The sequence below is a fragment of the Ursus arctos genome, unplaced genomic scaffold, assembly GCF_023065955.2.
Source record: "Ursus arctos isolate Adak ecotype North America unplaced genomic scaffold, UrsArc2.0 scaffold_30, whole genome shotgun sequence".
Classification (NCBI taxonomy): domain Eukaryota; kingdom Metazoa; phylum Chordata; class Mammalia; order Carnivora; family Ursidae; genus Ursus; species Ursus arctos.
The window spans coordinates 22,800,348-22,822,394 of NW_026622986.1; the positions used below are offsets into that span (position 1 = coordinate 22,800,348).

The 22,047-nt window shown below is 39.7% G+C and overlaps 1 protein-coding gene across 2 annotated transcripts in view; it reads left to right on the top strand.

The window, feature by feature from the left end:
- Positions 1-22,047, top strand: part of ITGA8 (integrin subunit alpha 8) — a 172,566-nt gene that overhangs the window by 94,521 nt on the left and 55,998 nt on the right. For both annotated transcript variants that reach the window (XM_026479018.4, XM_026479019.4), the window contains exons 14-21: positions 1,351-1,396; positions 3,573-3,680; positions 10,031-10,086; positions 10,491-10,645; positions 11,941-12,078; positions 12,568-12,635; positions 14,240-14,387; positions 19,325-19,417. In XM_026479018.4, the coding sequence (XP_026334803.2) occupies positions 1,351-1,396; positions 3,573-3,680; positions 10,031-10,086; positions 10,491-10,645; positions 11,941-12,078; positions 12,568-12,635; positions 14,240-14,387; positions 19,325-19,417 (812 nt within the window). The remainder of the gene's footprint in view (positions 1-1,350; positions 1,397-3,572; positions 3,681-10,030; positions 10,087-10,490; positions 10,646-11,940; positions 12,079-12,567; positions 12,636-14,239; positions 14,388-19,324; positions 19,418-22,047) is intronic.

Genomic DNA, 22,047 nt, shown 5'->3' on the forward strand with positions numbered 1-22,047 from the left:
AGCTGGGGACATGCTCCAGAGTCATGGAGGGGTAAGGAAGCTGCCGTTCTGGTTATCGCCTGCTTCCATCCATCATTAGCTGAGGGCTCAGGCCAGGGGCACTTCCGGCCTCCAAGGGGAATCATGTTTGCAGTCCAATGCTGCTCCTACGTCCAGGAAAGGTGAGTGCCGAGGGAACGTGGCTACAAATCATTTTCCTGTGCAAACTCCATTAAACCAATTTAATTCCTTGATCGGTTTTCCATATGGACTGGCCAGAGAAGTTCCCCTCCTTTTTTTTTTTTTTCATTTTCATTTCTGCTCTGCTAGGATTAACCACTTATGGTCTCAACTGTTCAAAGTTTTCTTCTGTGGCCATTATTTCTACCAGGGACAGTTTTCTCACATCAACACCTAAATTTTACTCTGCAGATTCAGTTGTTATCATTTGTATGTTTGGGTGCATCTACCAAGAATCACCATCACACATGAGATTTAGAAAAACAGACCCCTTTACCTACGTATTAGCCAAGCACTGCGATCAGTGTGAGCGTTACCCCTCAGACAGCCGAAGATTGTTCTGTCGCCCAGCACTGCCATAAACCAGCCCCACATCTCGCCTAGTGTGGACTTCAGTGAGTTTATAGGTTCACCTTCTTAAGCCTCAATTTACCCAGCTGCAAAACTGTGCAAATAGTAGAGACTTCCTAGCTTCTTGTTAGGAATAATTAAGGTCAAATGTTCAAAAGAATTCCTGGCCTAGGGTACATGTTCAACACGTGTTACTTATTATTGTTGTTGCTGTTATTTAAGGTAATTATAATGACACATCAATTGGTTCATAAACTACTAATCTCTTTGCCAAGAGGATATGCACCATCCATGCTTCATAAAGAGCAAATGGTTGTATCAAAAGGACTGACAGTCAAAATGCTGCACATTGTGGGTAATAAGACCAGCTTTGCAGGGTTGTTGCTGGAAGGAAAGGGAAGACAGGTGTGTAACATGCCTGATACAGGCACTAAAGCACATGGTTTTTTCCTTTCCCTTTCCTTAAAATGTAGGCCTTCAATCTGGAGGATAGGAGAAATGGTGTTATGATGCATTTTTAAAGCATTTCTAGAAAGTTGGCATTCCTGAGTCCAGAAGGGATTGAGATCTACTGGTCTGCATGTCCTACTGAGTTACAGTGAAGTTCCAACATGCTTTCCAGAATGTCTTAAGGAAGGTGCAATTTGCTGCTCTTTCTGGATGAGCCTCACTCTACAATCTGCATTTCAGGAATTGCTATATGCTATTAATGAGTATGAGCTTAGATTGTTTCTTTAAAATGTGTGCATGTGTTTTCAGTTTTTGTCTTTTTTTTTTTAGATTTAATTGTAGGTGCATTCGGGACAGGAAAAGTAGCTGTGTACAGGTATGTGGTTTGTGGTATGCAAATGTTCTTCTAATTGTTTCAAGGGCATTTCCTTTTTGCCACTAGTTTTGCCTTCAAGAGTATATCCCAACTATTTACTTGGGAGAACATTTAGATGCTCTTTTTAAAGTTTGGAGGAATTTTTGCTCTCACCTGTTTTCCTTTCTTTCAACTCTCTTTTTAATATCATACCTCATGACCAAACATCCAGCCCGTACTAACATAATGTTAAATGAAGATATGGATCTTAGCAGAACTTATAAAATGATGCATTCTTTAGATGGTACTATGTCTGAATTCTTCTCTTCGCTTTGGAAATGCATTAAAATGTGCTTATAGAGAAGGGGTACCAGAGGGAGGAGGTTTCTATAAATCAGGTGTGGAGACTAAGTTAGGGAATGGAATGTATCAGGAATTAATACTCCAAAAGCAACTACTGAACAACAGTTCAAATCTGACAGGTCTAGATTCAAAAGCCTAGCCATTCCACACACTCACTCATGTGTAGACTTGGGCAAGTCCTACAACTTTTTGAGCCTCTGATTTTTTGTCTATTAAATAGGGATAACAACACTCGCTTTAGAAGTTAATTTTGTGAAGAGGATTAAATGAGGATTAAATGAGAATCTGCACGTAAAGTACACAGAATAGTAAGTTACTGGTAGACAGGTGGTGCTCAAAAAGTTTAGATTCTTTTTTCTTCTTAAAAAGAATTTTATAGGAATTCAAGACATTAGATCAGGATATCAAAACAAAAGGCAGAGAAGAGCCCCACATGTTCTGGGCACATAATGCTAACCTAGCCCAACCCCCAGAGCAATTCTAAAGTTAGGTCTCCTCAAGTAAGTGTGATTTTTCTCCTTCATCAGTCCCAAGACATACTCACAGACTGATGTATACCCACCACTCACCACTGTGGGTCAGAGAGAATCAGATGATTGAAAAGCTCAGGTATCTAAAGGATGAGGCTATGCTTGTGGTGGCCATGATGATGCCCCACTCAGGGCTGATGAACTGTCATGCTCTAGTCGCTAAGGTCTAAATCTACCACCCAGCCCCCATTCCTTTCCTCACTCCTTCACAGGGACCAGACCTACCTACGTCACAGTCTGACAGCTGGCTGCCAGCCTTCTCCCTCCCACCCTTTTTTTCCTCATGGGTATTTGCCCCAGTGATTGTCCTGCGGGTCTAATTCAGTCTTATTGTCTGCTTTTTCAAGGACTAACACAATATTAAAGACAAAATTATGTAACAAAGCACAGATAAATAGTGTAAAAGAGTTTGGGGAAACTCCCAGGGGGGCTCCATGTGGTAATCATGAAACTGTTTAAAGTTGTGCCCTAAACACACACCGTCCCAAAGCATGGCCCTCCATCCCCTCAGAGGAAAACTTACCCAGCACAACCTCATTTTACGTTCTCATTTGGAGACTTGGCTCTTAGCTTTCCTGTCTTAGAACAGAGCTTTAAACACTGCCCAGTCCCCTTCCCCAGTGAGTTACTTGCTTGTCTCGTTATCCTCACCTGGGTGGTGAAAATTGACTTCCCTGAATATTTAGTGCGGCTCCTCAAGCCTGGCTGCACATTAGAACCACCTGGAGGGTTTGGTTAACGTTCCGATGCCCGGCCCTGACCCCCTGAGGTTTTCTGACCCCTCGGAGAACTCCTCGGTGCTTCTGTCCTGCGGTCAGGACTGAGAACCACGGCTCTGTGTGAAGTATGCCATGATCTTGTCAACCCGCCCTCAGGCGTTTAGCCCAATCCACTAAGCATGGATAGAAAATTATCCCTCAGAATCAAAACCCATCGGCCCATCAGGAAAGACAACTTACAAACTCGAGGGCTTACAGGCATGAGTGAGTACAGAAGGATGCGTGTCCTCAGATACGAGTAGAGCAGATCCCAGAGCGCACTTCACAGCGACCTCACCAAACCCCTGGAGCCCACCCCACACACAGCAGCCCTGCGAGCGCGGTTCTGCTTGACAGACCCGCAGCCCCCTTCGCTGGCGTTCACGAGCGACCACGTGTGTGTTAGGTAACGAGTTAAGTCTGGAGCCCACCTGTTCACGCAGCGAGGCAAATTCTTGGCGCAAAGGCTGGGAATGTTGGCAGTGGGCTCCGACAGTGGGGTGTCGCTCATGTGGCTCCTTGTGACCCTGTGTCTTCTCCCTGCAGAGCGAGGCCAGTGGTGACTGTGGACGCCCAGCTTTTGCTGCACCCAATGATTATCAATCTGGAGAATAAAACATGCCAGATTCCGGAGTCTCTGTCAGCGGTGGCCTGGTGAGTTAGCCCAGTGCCTCTCAAACCCGGATGCGGATGCAGATCACGTGGGCCTCTTGTGATGATGCAGCTTCCGGGGTGGGGCCTGAGAGTAGCTCTGAGAAGCTCGGGTCCCGTGTTGTGCCGTGGGTCTGTGCACCCGATTGAAGTAACAAAGAGCTCATCTTTCTGAATGGATAAGGAAAATGTGATATAGATATATATAGACAGAGAATTACTATACATATAAAATATTACTATATATACAAATTACAATATATACAATATATTGCTCTACACACACACTCGCACACACACTAGAATATTACACAGCCATTAAAAAAAAGATGAGATCTTTCCATTTGAGACAACATATGAATGGACCTAGAAGGTATCACGCTAAGTGAAATAACGTCAGGTAGGGAAAGACAAATACCATATGATTCCACTCATAAATGGAATCTAAAAAAGAATAAACAAAAAACAGAACAGAGCTATACATACAGAGAACAAACCGATGGTTGTCAGAAAGGATGGAGGTGGGGGTTGGACAAAATAGGTAAAGTGGGGAGGGAGATATAGGCTTCCAGTTATGGAATGAGTAAGTAACAGGAATAAAAGCAGAGCAGTGGAATGCAGTCAATGACGTTATAATAGTGATGTAATGGAACAGATGGCAGCTATACTTTGTGGTGACCATAGTGTGATGTATAAATTTCTCAGATCACTAACTTGTACACCTGAAGCTAATGTAACATTTTTTCCAACTATGCTCAAAAAAAAATTTTAAGACAACAATATTCAGAGAGATCAAAGATGTAAGCAAATACGATGAGGATAACGGCAGCAATATTTCTCAAAGTCAGAGAAGAAAGATACAAATACAGAAAGGAGGAAAGCTAGACTATTTCTTGTGCTACTCACCTGGAATGGGAGGCATGAATGTGCACTCATGTTTTTCAGGATATAGAGATTGAAACAAATACAGATATAGAAAAAAATAGAGTTAGTCTTTCGAAAAAAAGAAGAAGAAGGATCTATCACATGATGTTTATCTTGATCTTTTATTGTTAACTTATCACATGAAGGCTACTTCTCCAACCTACAGGCTCCAAGTGAAAGGAGAAGCATAAAAACATTTGTGGAAATTCCCAATGTAACAAAATTTGGAGCTCTCTTTTAGATTCTTGGCATGCTCAAATAAATATCAACCAAACTGAAAATAGAAAAAATACCTTGACTTTTACAATTGCATATGCTTATGGATACCCCTTTCCAGACTTTTTTTTTTTTTAATAGTCAGGTTTCGGTTCAATTACTCAGTTTCCTGTGCTGAAAACATACATCCATTTTGTAATTTAGTGTGCACAATTAGACAAAAGACAATTGTAAAAATAACAATTTTTGTGCTCTCAACTCTGTTGTTGTGGCCCTGATCTCATCATCACGAATATTAGTAGAATTATGGTTCCTTTGGTGGGCCATAGAGAACAAGATTTCTATCACTTCTGAAAGTGTTCCTTCTCAATCTTCTGGTCATCTGAAAGAACTACAAATGGAATTCGGTTGTAACAGAGCTTGAGAATATGGCGCTTTGTTTCTCAATATGTGGGTCCTCAAAGGTCAGAAGTCTGTCCTATTGGGTGATGCCAACGGGGTATATCCTCTGAAAAATCAACAAATACTTGGAGTGCTTGAGATTTGCCCTCATTTTCCAGAAGGTGTGGTCTAACTCAGACAGTATGTTCAGTTCCTGAGACTGTCAGAATGCAAAACAAACCAGTCTTAACCCAGAGAACTTATTTCCACCCAATCTCAGCGTGTTGTTGATGGCCTTTTGACAAGAGTTCATACCGGTGTCAAAGCCTTTGTGGGTGGAGGTCGGGGCTGGGGGTGGGGGTGTGAGGAAGACCTTGAAGAAGTCTTTCAAAAAACGTCCTTTGGGCACTCCCCAATTCCGGGAGGTGTGCCCTCTCCTTTACCAGTTTTTGAAAGTAGCTGGGAAATGCCCTAAGCACATTTTTAAATGGTTTAAAACCATAAAGTATTATAATGAAAACCTGAGCTGAGAAAATATGTGAAAGAGCCAGCGTCTGTCCTTACCCTGGTGTGATTCATGGAAATGAACTGTGGGAGCTCCTTGGGCAAGAGTGCTAAGACTTCAGTATTTCCCCAAAGAGCCTGGTGGTCCCACATGCACAACTGAATGGACCCTACGCTGGATGCTTTCAAGTATCTGGGTGTGGCATGCTCTGACATAAAGTGCTATTTTAAACTAGGTCATTTTTTCTAAGGATTCTTAGGGGTTTTTTAAATGAAATTTTAAGTATTTTTAATAGATATGAGGTCTGTTTGGTTTTATGGAAAGAATATTACTTCGTTATAAGAAAATGTTTCTTTTCATGGGCTGTTTTCCTTATTGCATTAAATCATATTATTAAGGTAAGATGGAATTTGTTGTGTGGGCAAATGAATAAATATGTCTTTATGTATTTATTTCATTCTATCACATGCATTCTTTGAAAAACATTTCATTTTCACATGCAAAAATTTGGAATTAATGGTGGCTCAGGGTACTTGAAGATGAAAGTTAACAGCTGTTTTAGTCTAGAATGTGTTTCTCTGATACTTTTTAAACTTATTTTAGGAATTTAGGTCAATATTTCCAAAATGATTGACAGATATTTGTCGATTTGTTTTCCTAGAGTTTTTGTCTGTATATGATATAACCTTGTATTCTATACTTGAAAACCATTTAAGAGAAGGCTACCTGGGATGTGTCTTTCAGACAGCTGTGTAGTCTTATAAAGTATCTGCTACTGGCATTTCCAAATTAGAAAAAATAATAAAACCTCCACAATAAATACTAATATTGTTATTAATCAATTAAAAAAAATAAAAAGTATTTAGTAAACTATTTCATTTGACAAATGTGAAAGACCATCACTATCCACTTTCCAAATGTAAGAAAACCTTTTCCAATATGCCTAACTTTATGCAAAATAGTTGCTGTCACTGAAATCAAATCAAAGTGCTTAGACTGAAAAATGAGGGGTGTCTGGCTGGCTCAGTCACAGAAGTATGCAACTCTTGATCTTGGGGTCGTGAGTTCGAGCCCCACATTTGGTGTAGAGATTACTTAAAGCAAATCAATAAAATTAAAAAAAAATGAATTTCTTTGTACTTTTAAATCCTGTTTCATATCCACCTCATTCTTTCTCCATCATGCATGGCTATGCACACCGTTAAATCACAGTATCATTATTCTAACGGTGCATTGAGTCAGGGCTGCTTTAGGAGGATTTGTCATGTATTGTTCTAACTTCTGATGTATTAGAAGCACTATAGACAGAATTTCCTTTAGAATTTATGTGATGAGGGTTCTACGGTGATTTAATGTTTTGTTCCAATCAGACCTATTCAGACTAATGTATCATATTGAATGTGATCATAAATTCAAGTTTGCAATTTTAACTCTAATTAATTATAGGTCACAGCTTTCCTGACAACTCAAGTGTACTTTATATTTAGATATAGTCTTGTGAGTGGACCTAATTCTCTGGTATATAAAACACATAGTGAATGTACAATATATGTTTTGCTAAATTCAGAATGAATATTTCAACAAAAACACTAATCCAAAAAGATATATTCACCCCTATGTTTATTGCAGCATTATTTATAGTAGCCAAGATATGGAAGCAGCCCAAGTGTCCATCGAGAAACGAATGGATAAGGAAGATGTGGTAAATATATTTACAGTGGAAGAGTACTCAACCATAAAAAAGAATGAGATTTTGCCATTTGCAACAACATGGATGGACCTAGAGGATATTATGCTAAGATATTATAAGTCGGACAGAGAAAACAACTATCATGATTTCACTTATATGTGGAATCTAAAAAACAAAAAAAATGAATAAACAAACAAACAAAAACAGACTCACACAGAGAACGAACAGGTGCTTGGCAGAGAGCAGAGGCTAAGAGAGATAGGCAAAATACATGAAAGGGATTAAGAGGTACAGACTTCCAGTAACAAATTAAGTCACAGCGATGAAAAGGACAGCATAGGGAATAGAGTCAGTAATTTTGTTTGAACTTTGTATGGTAATAGATGGTAGCTACACTTACCATGGTGAGCACTGAGCTGTTGAATCATTGTGTTATTTGCCTGAAACAAATATAACATTACATATCAACTATATTTCATAATAAAAAGTTTCTCAATAATGTTTTATTTATCATAACTTGATAACATTTTTCAATATCTGATAGGACTGTCTTTTTTTTTTTAAGTAGGCTCCCCGCCCAATGTGGGGCTTGAACTCAGGACCCTGAGATCAAGAGTCATGTGGTCTAGAGACTGTGCCAGCCAGGCACCCCAATAATAAACATTTTCTTTAAAAAAATGAATATTTTGGTTCAGCACTATAAAATTTCAAGGTTTTCCTTTTAGATCAGAACAAGGTGCTTGGAACGTTTTGACTTGGCAACACTTTTCTGTGAAAGACATCTATAAACTGGCAGGTGTAGGCTGAGGTGGTGTTGTTATCAATAATTCAGTACGTTGTAGCAGGTGTTTTAAACTTGTATGAAAAAAGTCACAGTCATCCAGTTACTGATAAGGGGGTAAACAGGGAGAACTAAGAAAGAAATACAGAACTACATTGATGCGTAATTGATATAATTCATAAATCAGCCACTGACATCATTTGTCCATCAAACAAACACTTTCTTGCAAAGAAAAATAAGGTTTACCTCCAGAGCTGTCATTTATTTCTTTTCCAAAAACTTTATTGCTTTTGAATTGTTCATGTTCAACAAAAGGCTGTATATAAAATTATTTTAATTTACGTAGGCTGATAATTTCATTACAAATAGGAATTTCTCTTGTAAAAGTGAATGAACTTTGTCTCTGACTTTGACACATAACCAGGTACCTCCAAAAAAAAAAAGTGGGACACAGAAAAAATGTCGACTTTGAAAGCCAGACATGTTGCAGAATGTAAAGATAGGGTTAACTATTCCATCTTTCTTAAATAATTCTAATTGAAGTAGAAGTGGGCTGGAATTTGTGATTTCTCGGGGGAAGTAGTACAAGCACTTGGAAGAGCAGAGACATCTCAGGAAACTATTGGCTTAATGGCATGTGGCAAATTATTTACCCTGAAGGGAGACATTGACTGAGGTCACGGCAGATAGATGAGTCCCAGATGTGACACATTTTCATTATATTCCACGCAGGAAGCTGACACATAATTAAAGTATGATTAGGGATTATTTACAGCTTTGGGATGCTGTCGAAATACTCAAATCCTACTATAGTATTTTATCAGTAAAATCATTAAGACTGTCTTGAAATCATATTTAAGTATGTTCTCCTATTTGTACTTTCTTGGAAATGTGGAAAAGCCCCCTCTCGAATGCTGGCTTGCTAGGGCTTTTTTCAGGAGGGACGTGAGCACATGCTGCAAAGCCAGGCAGAGACGACTGGTCATTTCTCATTTCCCTTTTTGGCCACAGAACAGGTCCCAGGGCAAGTCATCCTACGAGCCGTGGCGGACATCTCTCTGGATTGAGTTTAGGTCATGTTCCAGGCAAAACTATCAAGTGTCTCTTGTGCACGTCTGCCCTTTTTTTATTGTGTCTACATGCCACATCATGGTGCCCACCTAGCTTGAGACAGCCACGCTCAGCTCCTCCTGTTCTTTCTCTCTCCCCCCAAATTGTACCCACACCCAGCAACCTACCACCGGGTTCCCTCCTCCTCCTAAACCAAGTGGGGATAGGGGTTCGTCATCCCATGCTGCTCCGTGCCTCTTAGGATGAAGTCCAAACTCTTTAACATGAATTTCAAAGCCCTGTTCCCTGAAGATCGACCCAACCAGCCTCGCTTCCCTGAGCTTCCCCGCCCTGCTCCAACCAGACTCAATTTCTGCCTGTTCCTCGAATGGAGTCACGTTCTTGCTCATCTCCAAGTTCTACCGCTGGCTGTTCCCCTCCTGCACTGCCTAATTCTTCCCTCCCTCACACAGGGGCAGGGTTCATATGTATTTATGGAATAAAAGCAGCAAGTAATTGATTACTTAATCCATTGATTAAATCAGTTACCTTTAAAGTATTACTTTAAATATCTTCCGACATATTCATGTTACCCGTCTTAATTGTATTAGTGTTGTGGTCAAGTGGTGAGATAGATAGATGGATAGACTTTACAAATATACGTATCTGTAGTTAGTTGTGTGTGTGTATAATGAGAAATACAGAGTAAAAATGAGGTATTCGTTTTGTCTTGGGTGAGATAAAGGTTTCTACTTCAGATTCAAAACTTCACTAACCAATACATTATTGACTATTGCTTTCCATAGCTTCTCTTTAAGAGTATGTGCGTCTGTGACAGGCCAGAGCATTTCCAACACAATAGGTGAGCATGTTTTCATTTTTACACTCCCGTACCATAGCAAGAAAAGTTACCAATAAGCATTTCTTGGCACAGACCATAGAAAACTTTGAAAGAGCCCTTTTTTAATATTAAGATTTCTATTGTATATGTGGAAATTTCTACGTAACTCTTACTTGAATGATTGGCGTTAATGTTATCTGTAAAAACAAATATAATCATGACGGTGTAAAACCATTACATAACAAGGTTCTCAGCTTGGAGAGTATTTTCTAAAACTTTTTTTTCCCAGCTTGTGTATTGTTTTTGATCCAACTATGAGAACAATGTTTTCTGAGTAAGCAAGTTGAAATAGAAATTCATTCAAGCACTGCATTCACTGAATACTTTTCCTTTCCTGATTCTATTTGCTCTATTTCTGTCCCTAGGCCTGACTGCCGAGCTGCACTTAGACTCCCTGAAACAAAAAGGAGCCATTAAACGCACGCTCTTCCTTGACAACCATCAGTCACATCGCATCTTCCCCCTCCCCGTAAAGCGGCAGAAATCCCTCCAATGCCAGGATTTTGTGGTTTACCTTCGAGTAAGTGTTCCAGAATCACCTTTCTGGCCTCTAACATTCAGAGTCAAATTCCAACCGTTTTTCTCTATTGAATCATCATACTTGTCCACAGAGATTCACATCTATTTTCCTTTTATAGGAGCAAACTTTATTATAAGGCCCCTGGCTCCGTTCTCGAGCTCCGAGGCAGCTGACCTGATGGTGTGTGGCTGTTCCTTCCCGGGGCTTCTTTCTGCTTTGCACACTACCCTGATACTAGCACTAACTCAGGTGGTTTTCATTTCTCACCGCCTCCCTCCCAAAAAACCCATAAACGTTAAACGCAATTTATTTGAATTTTTCTCCTACATGAGTATGTTTGGCCAGATGTTATCAATGTGCATTTCAAAGCCAACTTGGGAAAACGTTTAGGCAAATCAACGCTTTTACTGAAAGTAATTTATATATGTATAATATAGATATAAATATATATAATTTATATATAAAAATATAAATAAATATAATTTATGTATATTTACAATAACTCCAAGCCAAATATGAAGAGCCAAAATATTTATAACACTATTATTCCAGCTTCTTAGCAGTTGTGGGGTTTATCACTCTCTCTCTCTCCTTTTGTCTCCTTCCTTAACGGGACTTAGTGAGGGGGTGAGAGAATCCAGTGAGGGCAAAGTTCACAAACACGCTCTAGAATGCTCTAGAATGAAAAGCTGGATGCATGATCCTTGAGTCTCATTATGACCGTGACTGACACACATCTGAAGGTGGCATTTCCTCTGTGTGGTCTGAGGCATTCCTGTGTGCTCAGGGCCTTTGCACGTGCTACCCCTCCACTCTGAAGGGGTTCTATTTCCTTTTCTGAGGGAACTTCAAGGGCACTGAAGGTGCTCTGAAATTCATGTGAGCTTAAAGAGATGACAAGAGAGGAGGAGAATCAAGATGTTTTCTCCCCCTGAGACCAAAAGGACTCATAAATGCTGCCAACCTCATGAAAGCAAAAATCCCAATTCATGAAACTCTCCATGGCATTTATTACATATATAAGTATTTTTTTTTTGCCCTTTGCAATTTGACCCATCTGTGTGGGAACCTGAAGATTGCCTCCCGAAGCATATAGGTCTAAACAATTTCATCCCTGAACATGCATTAATTAAGCTGCCTACTATATCCCACATGAACCTAAGCGGGCTGCCGTGATCAGCAGCATTGATCATTCACTTTCACTGGCCAAAGTCAAACGTCGCCTGCCTTTCACAGACTAACATCTTGTAGCTATTTCCCGGAGCCTGCCTTGAGTGTGTGATTATTTTCCCTAGGATGAAACTGAATTCCGAGATAAATTATCTCCAATCAACATTAGTTTGAATTACAGTTTGGATGAATCCACCTTTAAAGAAGGCCTGGAAGTGAAACCAATATTGAATTACTACCGGGAAAACACTGTGACCGAGCAGGTAGGTCCCTGACAGTCTGGGGTGGTTGGTTCTCGGTCAGGCCCTGGGCCTCGCTCCTGTGACCTAAGACCAAACCCAGCCTCTTTTGTTCGCATTCCTGCGCACGAACTCATCCCATTGGGGAGATTTCCCTGACGTGTTGCCTGAAACACTGCATCACCGTGTTTTCAGAAGCCCTTCCCCTTGTGCAACCAAGATTTAATTTGCTCAAACTTTGGCTGTAAGGGAAACAATACAGCCTGTGACCCTCAAAACACTGCCAGGGAGGCCTTCTTTAGGGACGTTGCAGAATGAATGGGAATTGGGCTATTATGTCAATGAGGCTGTATCGGGAGATCACTGCCTCGCCCAGGGTGTCTAGCGGGGCAGAATCATGCAGAGTGAAATGAGGGCTTTGGTTTAATTTGTGGAATTCTTCATACTTTTAAAGAAAAACAATGCAATTCAGGTTTTCCCAGATTATTCCTGATGCCTATTTGCACAACACAGGCTCACATCCTGGTGGATTGTGGTGAAGACAACGTGTGCATTCCTGACTTGAAGCTGTCAGCTAGACCGTAAGTTTAAGTAAATAAATGTGTACGCTTTATCTAATGGAATACAGGTGTTTATTTAAAGCTGCTCAGGAGAAGGTATACACTTCCAACTACTACCAAAAAAAAAAAAAAAACCCTGCACGAAATTCTCGAGCCTGGCTACACTTTGGGTTAGCCTGTGTTTTGGGTCAGTTCTTTGTCACTGGTATCAAGTGACACACCCTAATATTTTGCCATCTTTTAGCAAAAATGGGGGGGAAAGTGCTTGTTCAAACTGAATCTCTCGGCCGGGGGGCGGGGGGTGATTCAGGTTGTGTGGACTTGCCTCAGTCCTGGGAGCAGGAGACTCAGGCTGGTTCTCTCTACACCTTACCCAAACCAGCTTTTGCAGCACCTCATGACTCAAAAGCATCCTTACAATTCTCAAAATGAAATTGATTTTTTTAATTTTCTGAAAAAAAAATTATTGGCACTCTGTGGAGTAAAGCAGAAGGTGTTCCAAAATCAACTTAAGAATCAAAGTGCTTCAGGGCACCTGAGTGGCTCAGTGGGTTAAGCATCTGCCTTCAGCTCAGGTCACGATCCTGGGGTCCTGGGATGGAGACCCATCGGGCACTCTGCTCAGCGGGGACTCTGCTTCTCCCTTTCCCTCTGCCCCTCCTCCCTGCTCGTGCTCGCTCTCTCTCTCTCTCTCTCTGAATAAATTAAAAAAACCTTAAAAAAAAAAAAAAAAAGGAAAGAATCAAAGGGCTTCCCAGTTGCCTGTAATGGAGAGTCACCAGTCCAGCACTGGTAACTGTACTACATTTTGTTATGGAAAGAAATGAGCCCAAGATAAAACATCTTCTGTCAGGAAAAGCAGAATGATGCTCCTCAACCCCCAACACACACACACCCCCGAGGCCCATCCCGCTGCCAGCGTTTGGAATCCGCTTGGCAACCTTTCGGGGGACTTTTTCCAAACTCCACAATTTAGCCAGTATCCAAAGCAATAGCTTTGATTAAGGGTCAAAGGTGGTGGACATTTCCAAATGTTGGCTCAGTTTGAGGTTTGGAGAGAATTAAATTTCCTCAAAATCCTCAATCAGCTATTTGAGATCTTATTTTATCTGCCTCTTACGGTTCACTTGGCATTCGCACCACCCCCCCTTCTTTGTTTCTAAACCGTGTCTCCCTTTTCTCCCACTGCTCATCTTCTTCCTGTTGGGCGTGTTCAGCGATGCGCCAGAGCCGCCTCATTCTGGCTTCTGAGCCAACTGTCCGATTTCCTGGATTTTTGCTGGCAGATGAAGTAGGTCAGTAGCCTGAAACTGACCACAATGGGAGGATTTACACCGCTGGAATCAGCAAATGAAAATTTCAAAAATTGAAATCAGCTACAAACTGGTACTCCCCCCCCCTTTTTTTTTTGAGAACTCATTGTTAACCATTACCAGGATGTTTTCCTGCCCTGCCCTACAGATGTGTTTTCTCAGTTCTTCTCACCACCCTTTCATGATGAACCATCTTCTTGTCCAAGTCTTCTATTCCCACATCTTCCTTCTTTTCTTCCAAGTCCTTAAATACGGTATCTGTGAATACAGAGAAGTATGGTACCTAATATTCCTTTTTAAACTGCATTTTAGAGATAAGAATCAGGTCATCATAGGAGATGAAAATCATCTTACGCTCATAATCAATGCAAGAAATGAAGGAGAAGGTGCGTACGAAGCTGAACTCTTTGTGATGATACCGGAAGAGGCAGATTATGTTGGGATTGAACGCAGCAACAAGGTAAATTTGAAGTAGGAAAAGAGCTGGTTATACATTTGAAGTCAAATCGATGTTAAGTAGAGCCACCTTAGCTGAGACTTTCTTCCCAAATAAAGGGGGACAAAAAGGCACCTTACTTTTTGGTCGTCATAATAGCAATGAGCCAAGAAGAGGGGTGGTCTTATGCAAGTATTCATATCTTTCTTGGCCATAGTGCAGAGATAAATTGGCCAAAGATGGAGAGCTGAAGCAAGGAGGAGAATACAACTGGCTGAAAGGAGAAGCTTGCTAACGGCATCTGTCAGCATGATTCCCCTGCTGACTCCCACCCTCGCTGGCCGTTTTCAGGCCTTTGTTTTTAGTTCCTTTACGTTTCAAGCAGGTCCCGGGAGGTCTGGTTTTCATTATTGCTTACGGAGGAAGGTCCGACCAGTCCCAGCTGAGCACTGATAACAGCCTAGACAGGCACTGGAAAGGAAACACGTTCATTTTTCTTCCTTCGTGGCCCACCTTTTTGGGACCGGGACCAAGAAAAGCCAGGTCTTCGTCATTTGTCGGTCAGGCAATGCCACCATTTATTAAATTGACAACAATGTTTTTTATAATCTTTCCTTATCAGACCACAAATCTTCCCACTTGGGGCATCTGCAGGTTCTGCTGTGTTTTTAACCACTTGGTCTAAAAAGCCATTATAAATACATTGCAGGATAATGGAGAGAGTCCCTCGTCTTCAGAAATGTACGGAAATGTACAATCTAGGGTAGAGACCCAGCCTAACACTCTTTGGAGCTCCTTCAGGAATTGCTGATGGGTTTGCTCGTTTAATTATGATTTGTTAACTGCTGGTTTCCAAATATCACAGACTCTGAAGAGTTTGAGCATTCTAATGACTACGTCAATGAAGAATAATTCCTCTCAGGAGATGTTAGCAAATTGTTGTGATGTTGATACTTTATAGGCATTTAAAGATGTAAGGAATGGAAAATTCTCTACTCATACGTCTAGTCTTGTGGTTTATATTTTGGTTAAATTATCTTAGTAAAAAATATAAATCCAGGTGAGTAATAATCGTGTATCTTTGGCAGTCATAAAATCATGACGAGTTTCTGTTGCAGAAATTTGTAGAAAAATATCACCTGTACACACTCACATGCAAATACTATAGAAACAAACACAAAAGTTCAAGTATGTTATTTTTTAAAATATTCCAGGGCTCCACTTCTGTTTTCATTTGATTGCTTCATGTCCCTCCACCCCTGACTTCGTTAAACAAAGCATCTCTTCCAAAAGGTTTTTTTAGCAAAACATCCAGTTTATGGTTCAGTTTGTTGCGTGGAAAATACAGGAGAACGTTTATCGCTTCTATCTTTGGCTGTAAACATTACAACAGACATTATCCATAATCTCAAAGAAGCCCTTAACTATTTTTCTTCCATCAGTTTCCCTTGGGCAGAGATTTAGCTCAGTCTTTGAATTTCACATGACTAAGCCACGTTCTAATTTATTCTTTGTTTTTAGGCAGTTTGAGGTTTGTGTACCTTTTTATTTAAACTCAGTTCAAGTTTTTTTTAGACATTTTCCTCCAGGGGGAAACATATTAGGATTATCTGATTGTAAGTTTTGTTATTCTTTTGTTGAAAACATCCATCTTTTCGAAAATGTGGATGCTGACCATCTCTTTCTCTGGAAACCTTCACTGAGCCAGACTTCATACTTTCCTTTTGGTGACTTTTTCTAAATTCTTCTAGGAATAAGGGCCTATGTGCTTTATATTGTGACTATTATTGATATTATTATTGTTGTAAAATATGTATAATATAAAATTTACCATTTTGGCCACTTTTTAAAGGTGCAGTTCAGTGGCATTAAGTACATCTTCATTCTTGAGCAATACTCGGTACAGAATGTTTTCATCTTCCCAGATGGAGACCCTGTACTCACCCACCACGAAGTCCCTCTCCCCCCAGCCCCTGATAAGCACCATTCTGCTTTCCATGAATTTGGCTGTTTGGGGGACCTCCCATACTGCATTCCTCTGCCTCACACCCACCTCACATTCAGCATGTCCAGAACTAGGCTTGTCCTCTCCCCACACTCACACTTCTCCCGCGCTTCCATTTCCTGTCTCAGATTGGCACCAGTAGCCACCTCGTTTCTACAGCCCACTCAGCCCCAGTCTCTCCAGTTCATCTCTTCTCTCCACCTAACTGCCACTGTCACTGCCTTCATCTGGACTGGCATGAGCTTTTGCTGAGATGACAACAGTCTTCTAACTCATCTCCCTACCAGCTTGCCTCCGCTCCGCTCCCCACAGGGGTAGTCCTCTCCCTACCATGTAAATCTGATCCCACCGCTTCTTGCTGAAAAGCCTCACTAGGTCCCCATCGCTTTAAGGATAAAATCCAAATCCCTTCAATAACTAACGAGGCCCTTAATTCTATCACCTCTGTTCACCCCTTTAGCCTCATCATGGGGCTTTGATTCTTTCCTTTACCCCACACCCTAAATTCCAGCAGGACTGACTTTGTTTCCAGTTTCTATAATACCCATGTGCTCTCTTGCCACAGAGATTGTGGCTGCACTTCCTTCTCTCTGATGCACCAATTCCACTCCCTCCTCCCCCTTATCCAGCTTACTTCTTTCTGTTTATTCTTCAGGCTTCAGCTTGGTCATGATTGAGGCTGCAAACATTTATTGAGCAATTGAGATGGGCTGGGCACTGCTCTGAGATCTTATATGGATTTAATTTGCTTAACCCTCATCACAGCCTTATAGAGAAACAGCAAGTCTATCCGTATCCCCCACTTTATAGATAAGGAGAAATTCAGTAACATGCCCAAAGTTACACAGCTTTTATGTAGCAGAACCGAGACTCACAACTCCTCTGTTAGGTTTGATCCCCGGCTCTGAACCACTGATCTGCACTGCCCCCCCCCCCACCCCCAGCAGCTTGGATATCACTTCTTCCAGGGGAAACTTCTCTGGTCCTCAAATCTAGATGCATAACCTCCCCTATCACTATGACTCTCTCCCACGGTAAAACTCAAACTGCCCTGATTATGTTTCCATTGCTTGTTACAATTGCTTGTGATTACTTATTACAATGGTTAGGATGACTGGAAATACAGTGAAGACAAGGGGTCTTTTTTATCGATGCCTGGTAAACAGTAGTAGGTACACAGTAAATATTTGTAGTGAATGAATAATATCTTAAGAGCTATAAATGGATTACAGCAGGAGTGTCCCTGGAACAGCTAAGGAAAATAATCTAGAAATATCTAGAAAAACAATCATTGTTTCACTCGGGGAAAGGAAATAAAGGTTAAAAAAAGAAAAAGGGTGGGAGGGTCTGCGGTAAGAAAAGATCTTTGGTTGATGTAAAAAGAGCTATTTCTAGAAAGCTGGAAAAAATGTACATGTCACTTTTAACCTTTAGATAAGAGAAAATATTTACTACAGAAACAAAGTCCTTGAATTATATTCAAAGGACTTGTGGACATTTTTAAAAGCTTTTGCTGGGTTCCTTATTTTCTGTTTTCAGGACTGAATAATTCAAACACAAAAGTTCTCTGTATGATTAGGGTTAGTTATAGAGCCTTAAGAATTTAAATACATGCTAATTCTACCTTTCAGAGGAGAGAATGTTACCAGCTTTTTGAAACTATGTTTCTTAGCTTCTTAGGATGTCGTTCAGGTTACTTGGAGAGAGCGTGTATTAAATTGCCTCCAGATATCAGTCATTCACCTCTTTCTTCGGAGTCTAAACAGACTTTTCAGTGGGCGTGCCTCCCTGGTTGATTACAGGAAGGAGGATTTTATAGTTACTTGGGTTTCTGTCTATCTCATTTCAGACTCCTCTTAGGAAGTAATGTGAGCTACTTCTGCTCTGTATCTCCCTTATACTACTTTGCGCCCAATACTCTTCTGGCACTGGGAATAGAACAGATACAAAATCCCCTGCTCGCCTGAAGTTAATGTTCTCAAATAATATGATTTACTTACAAAATTCTTTACCTGGATGTGTTTGTTTAGCGCTTCTTTGTTTTGGTGTTGGATCTTGGTTTTTCTGAATTAAGTGGGAAGAATGAAATGGAGGCTGGTTTCTGAAACTTTTACATGAAAAGTCACATTACTTCCTTAGATGAAATTTCAGTAGAGCTGACAGATGGACCAATGGTCCTCATATTCAGAACCCTCTTCCTTGGACCTCTCCTGGGGCAGAAATTCTGGAGCAAAAGTTTGCTCCTTTGTGAAAGTCTTCATATTGCAAGCTCATCTGTGGGAATAAGGGTGACAGGTCATATATTAGTGGCTCTTAGTAAATTAGAGGGAAATAATGCCTCTTCAAACTTGAGTTTTTATACTTTCTACTGAGAATAGGATATAAGGTAAAGAAGGGAGACAGGAAGCACTGCGTAGACATAAAAGTATTCTATTCCCATATTCAGTATTTAGAGGATGGAACTAAGATTGATTGTGTAATCTCGAACTGGGACCATGGTGTGTAGGAATTTGTGTTCAGAGCAAATCTCTTGCAAATGCTCCTTGAGTCACATGATAGCCTCTACTAATACCTGTCATTTCATTGTTTTCAAGAGTAAATTTGTGCAATGATGTTTACTCATCTGTGATCTTCATGGTCTGAATTTAACATTAGCAATCGTGAAAATAATTTCTAAAATGTTCATTATTTTATGTAGTAAGCATTCTCCTCCTCAGGGAAACACACTAGGTATGTTTACCAATCCAATTTCTTCCAATAATTAAACTTCGATTTTTTTTTTTCCCCTCTCTCAAGTTTCTCTTCTGAGTTAATGGTCACACATGAATTCTTGGGCACAGCCCGCACAGGTGTTTGAAATCAAGAGAAGCTTCCCGAGGCCCACCGCATTGCCTTTGGGACAGGATGTAACTTATTTGCCCCCTGAGCTCCACGCTGGTGTTCTTTCCCATTGCAGGGGCTGCGACCACTGAGCTGTGAGTACAAGATGGAAAATATAACCAGGATGGTGGTGTGTGACCTTGGGAACCCTATGGTGGCTGGAACAAATGTAAGAGAAAACCAGAAGCCTTAAGTTCTAATTGAATTTTAAACAGAGCTAGTACAACGCTCCCCAATTAGCACTCAGCAGGTTAGCACCTGGCAACTAAAACAAATTAGGCAGGAAATTACCAGGGCGGTGGATTGAGCGTTCTATCCTATACAGAGTAGGGAATCTGAGGTTAAAAACACAAAAAGATGAATACTTTTATATGCTTTGTCTTTTGACTTTACTTTGACATGTCTTTTAGATACTTTATGAAGATGTTTTTGCTACAGATTTTTTCTTGGGAAATTTTTTCTTTGAATGTCACTGCAATTTTTTTCTTTGTATTCAGTAAATGACTTAAGAAATAACATAGTTAAAAAATTTAGCAAAGATGATTAAGCTTTTATTTTTGACATACCTCCCATATGACTATCATCCACAGTATTTTTATATTAAAATGTTACCATAACCCATCTTTTGAGTTAGCTTTACTAGGTCTATATTTTCCATGCTTCATAATTGAAGAATAATACAGAAAATTGTAGCAAGAAAAACAAAAGAGTTAATAACGATCTGTAATGTGCTTTTGAAAGAATACGGACATGTTTTTCTTCTTCTTTTTCGTTGTTTCCAGATTTAGGAACTTTTCATTCAGGATTACTTGTAGACAATAAGCTTATTTTATTCAATAGCCATTTAAGTACACATAGTAATTTCTTGTAATAAATATCTCAGTGGAAATACTTATTATGAAGTCGTGAATCAGAAAAAAATTCTGAAATCTGCAAATACTGCATAATTAAATGCTGCATAAACTAAACATAGTATTCCTGTTTTAAATTAAATATTTATGATTATCAATAAAATGGCCTATTTGAAAAAAAATTGACAAAAATTTATAATTGCATAGGTTTGTATTAGAATAGCTTCCCAAAGTATATTCCAAAGAGTACTGATCCCTTGAGATCAGGCTTTAAAGGGGAGTTCTGTGGTCACTGCTGCTGAGTATCATATCCTCCTCTGGGGCATTCAGGTGCACTTCTGCATTTTAAAGGTACTGAGAAGTCCTGCAGTAAATAAACCTTTTAGTCCATGATCTGTCACATTTATTTGAGCATTCGAAACTACCAAGGAATACTTATTCCCAATTTATTCTTTAGGTGCTAGAATAATATTTTTGCTTTTCTACACCCTAATGAACTCTATTCCATTGATCCCAGGTATTTATAAAGTGTGCCAAGCTATAGTCCAGTAAACTCACTTGTTGGGTCAAAAAAGTAAATATTTAAATGGAAGATAAATTTTATAACAGATTTTTATTAGCTAACATGTACTGAAATTGCCCTCTGTGTTACAAACCCATCACTGGGTGCTTTTTCTTTTATGTGACCTCATAAAATTTTCAAAAGCAACAATCCCATGAGTTGAGTATTTCTCCTATGTTATAGATGAAGAAACTGAGAAATGTCAAATAAATTTCCCAAAGTCACACAGGTAATGAATGCCAAAACCAAGATTTAAACCAGGACTTAACACAAAGTCCATATTCTATCCCGTCTGCAAAATTGGGAAAAGTACTTGGATAAAAACTAATGAATAACAGATGAGATGAGATTTTTAAATGAAGCCATGAAAGATAGAACAGGATTTCTGAGCTGAGAAGTTAGAACATTTTTCATTAGAATTCTTTTATCTGGAAACTAATAAGTCCTTTTGTTAGTTTTCAAGAAAAAACTTCCTAGTTTGGTGTCAAGAAGAGATCTACCCAAGGCCAAAGAGGAAGAAATTGACATGGTAGCTTCAGTGTTTGCATCTAGAGGTGACCAGGCATTCATTCCTTTTTCAGTATTAAAAGTGTTAAGTCTAAACCAGAGATCATCTAAGATCATTAATAACTAAGAATAATCCTGGAACAAAAATTGACCACTGGTGACAATCCAAGTGGAGGGTAAAAATGGCAGTGTGGTCTTAACCACAAATGTGTTTATGTGACAGGATGTCAATCCATTTTACCAGCAAATAATTTTTGGAAGTCAAGGAAGTAAATTGTTTGTATTCGTTTATCTGTGAGGTCTATAGTGGAAGAAACCTAATAGCTTTCTTATCTCACCCTTTAATGCCCTTAAATACATCAAATTTTATTGCATTCTGTTTTGTTATAAAACATTTTGATTTATTTACATCTTCATTTTGTACTTTAAAAAAAAAGTCTCCATTGGTTGTAGTAAAATTCCAAATGTAAAAGCAGTCCTAAATATTAAAAAGCATCATAAATCACCAGGACCATTTATTTCGGTCCCAATATTTTTAAAAAAAAGTTTTCAAGTTACTTTTTATTTTAATTTAACAAAACATTCAAGGTAATATTCAGAAGTATCACTTCTGATTTGTAAGTAGTAATGTCATTTTCATATAATATCTATAGTAATATAAAATATGTGCCAGTAGGATTCATAAAAACTTGAAAAATCTCTCAATCAGGAAAACAAAAAAGTAGTCATTCCACAAAGGCTCTTTAGAATCAATGCCCAGAGATCTGGTGTTTGGTTCTAGTTGAAAACACATGGGCCTCTGACCAATATGAAATTGTCACATTGTTGTTGTATCTTTGTCCCAGGCTGAATTGCTCTATGATGAATACCAACATTAGC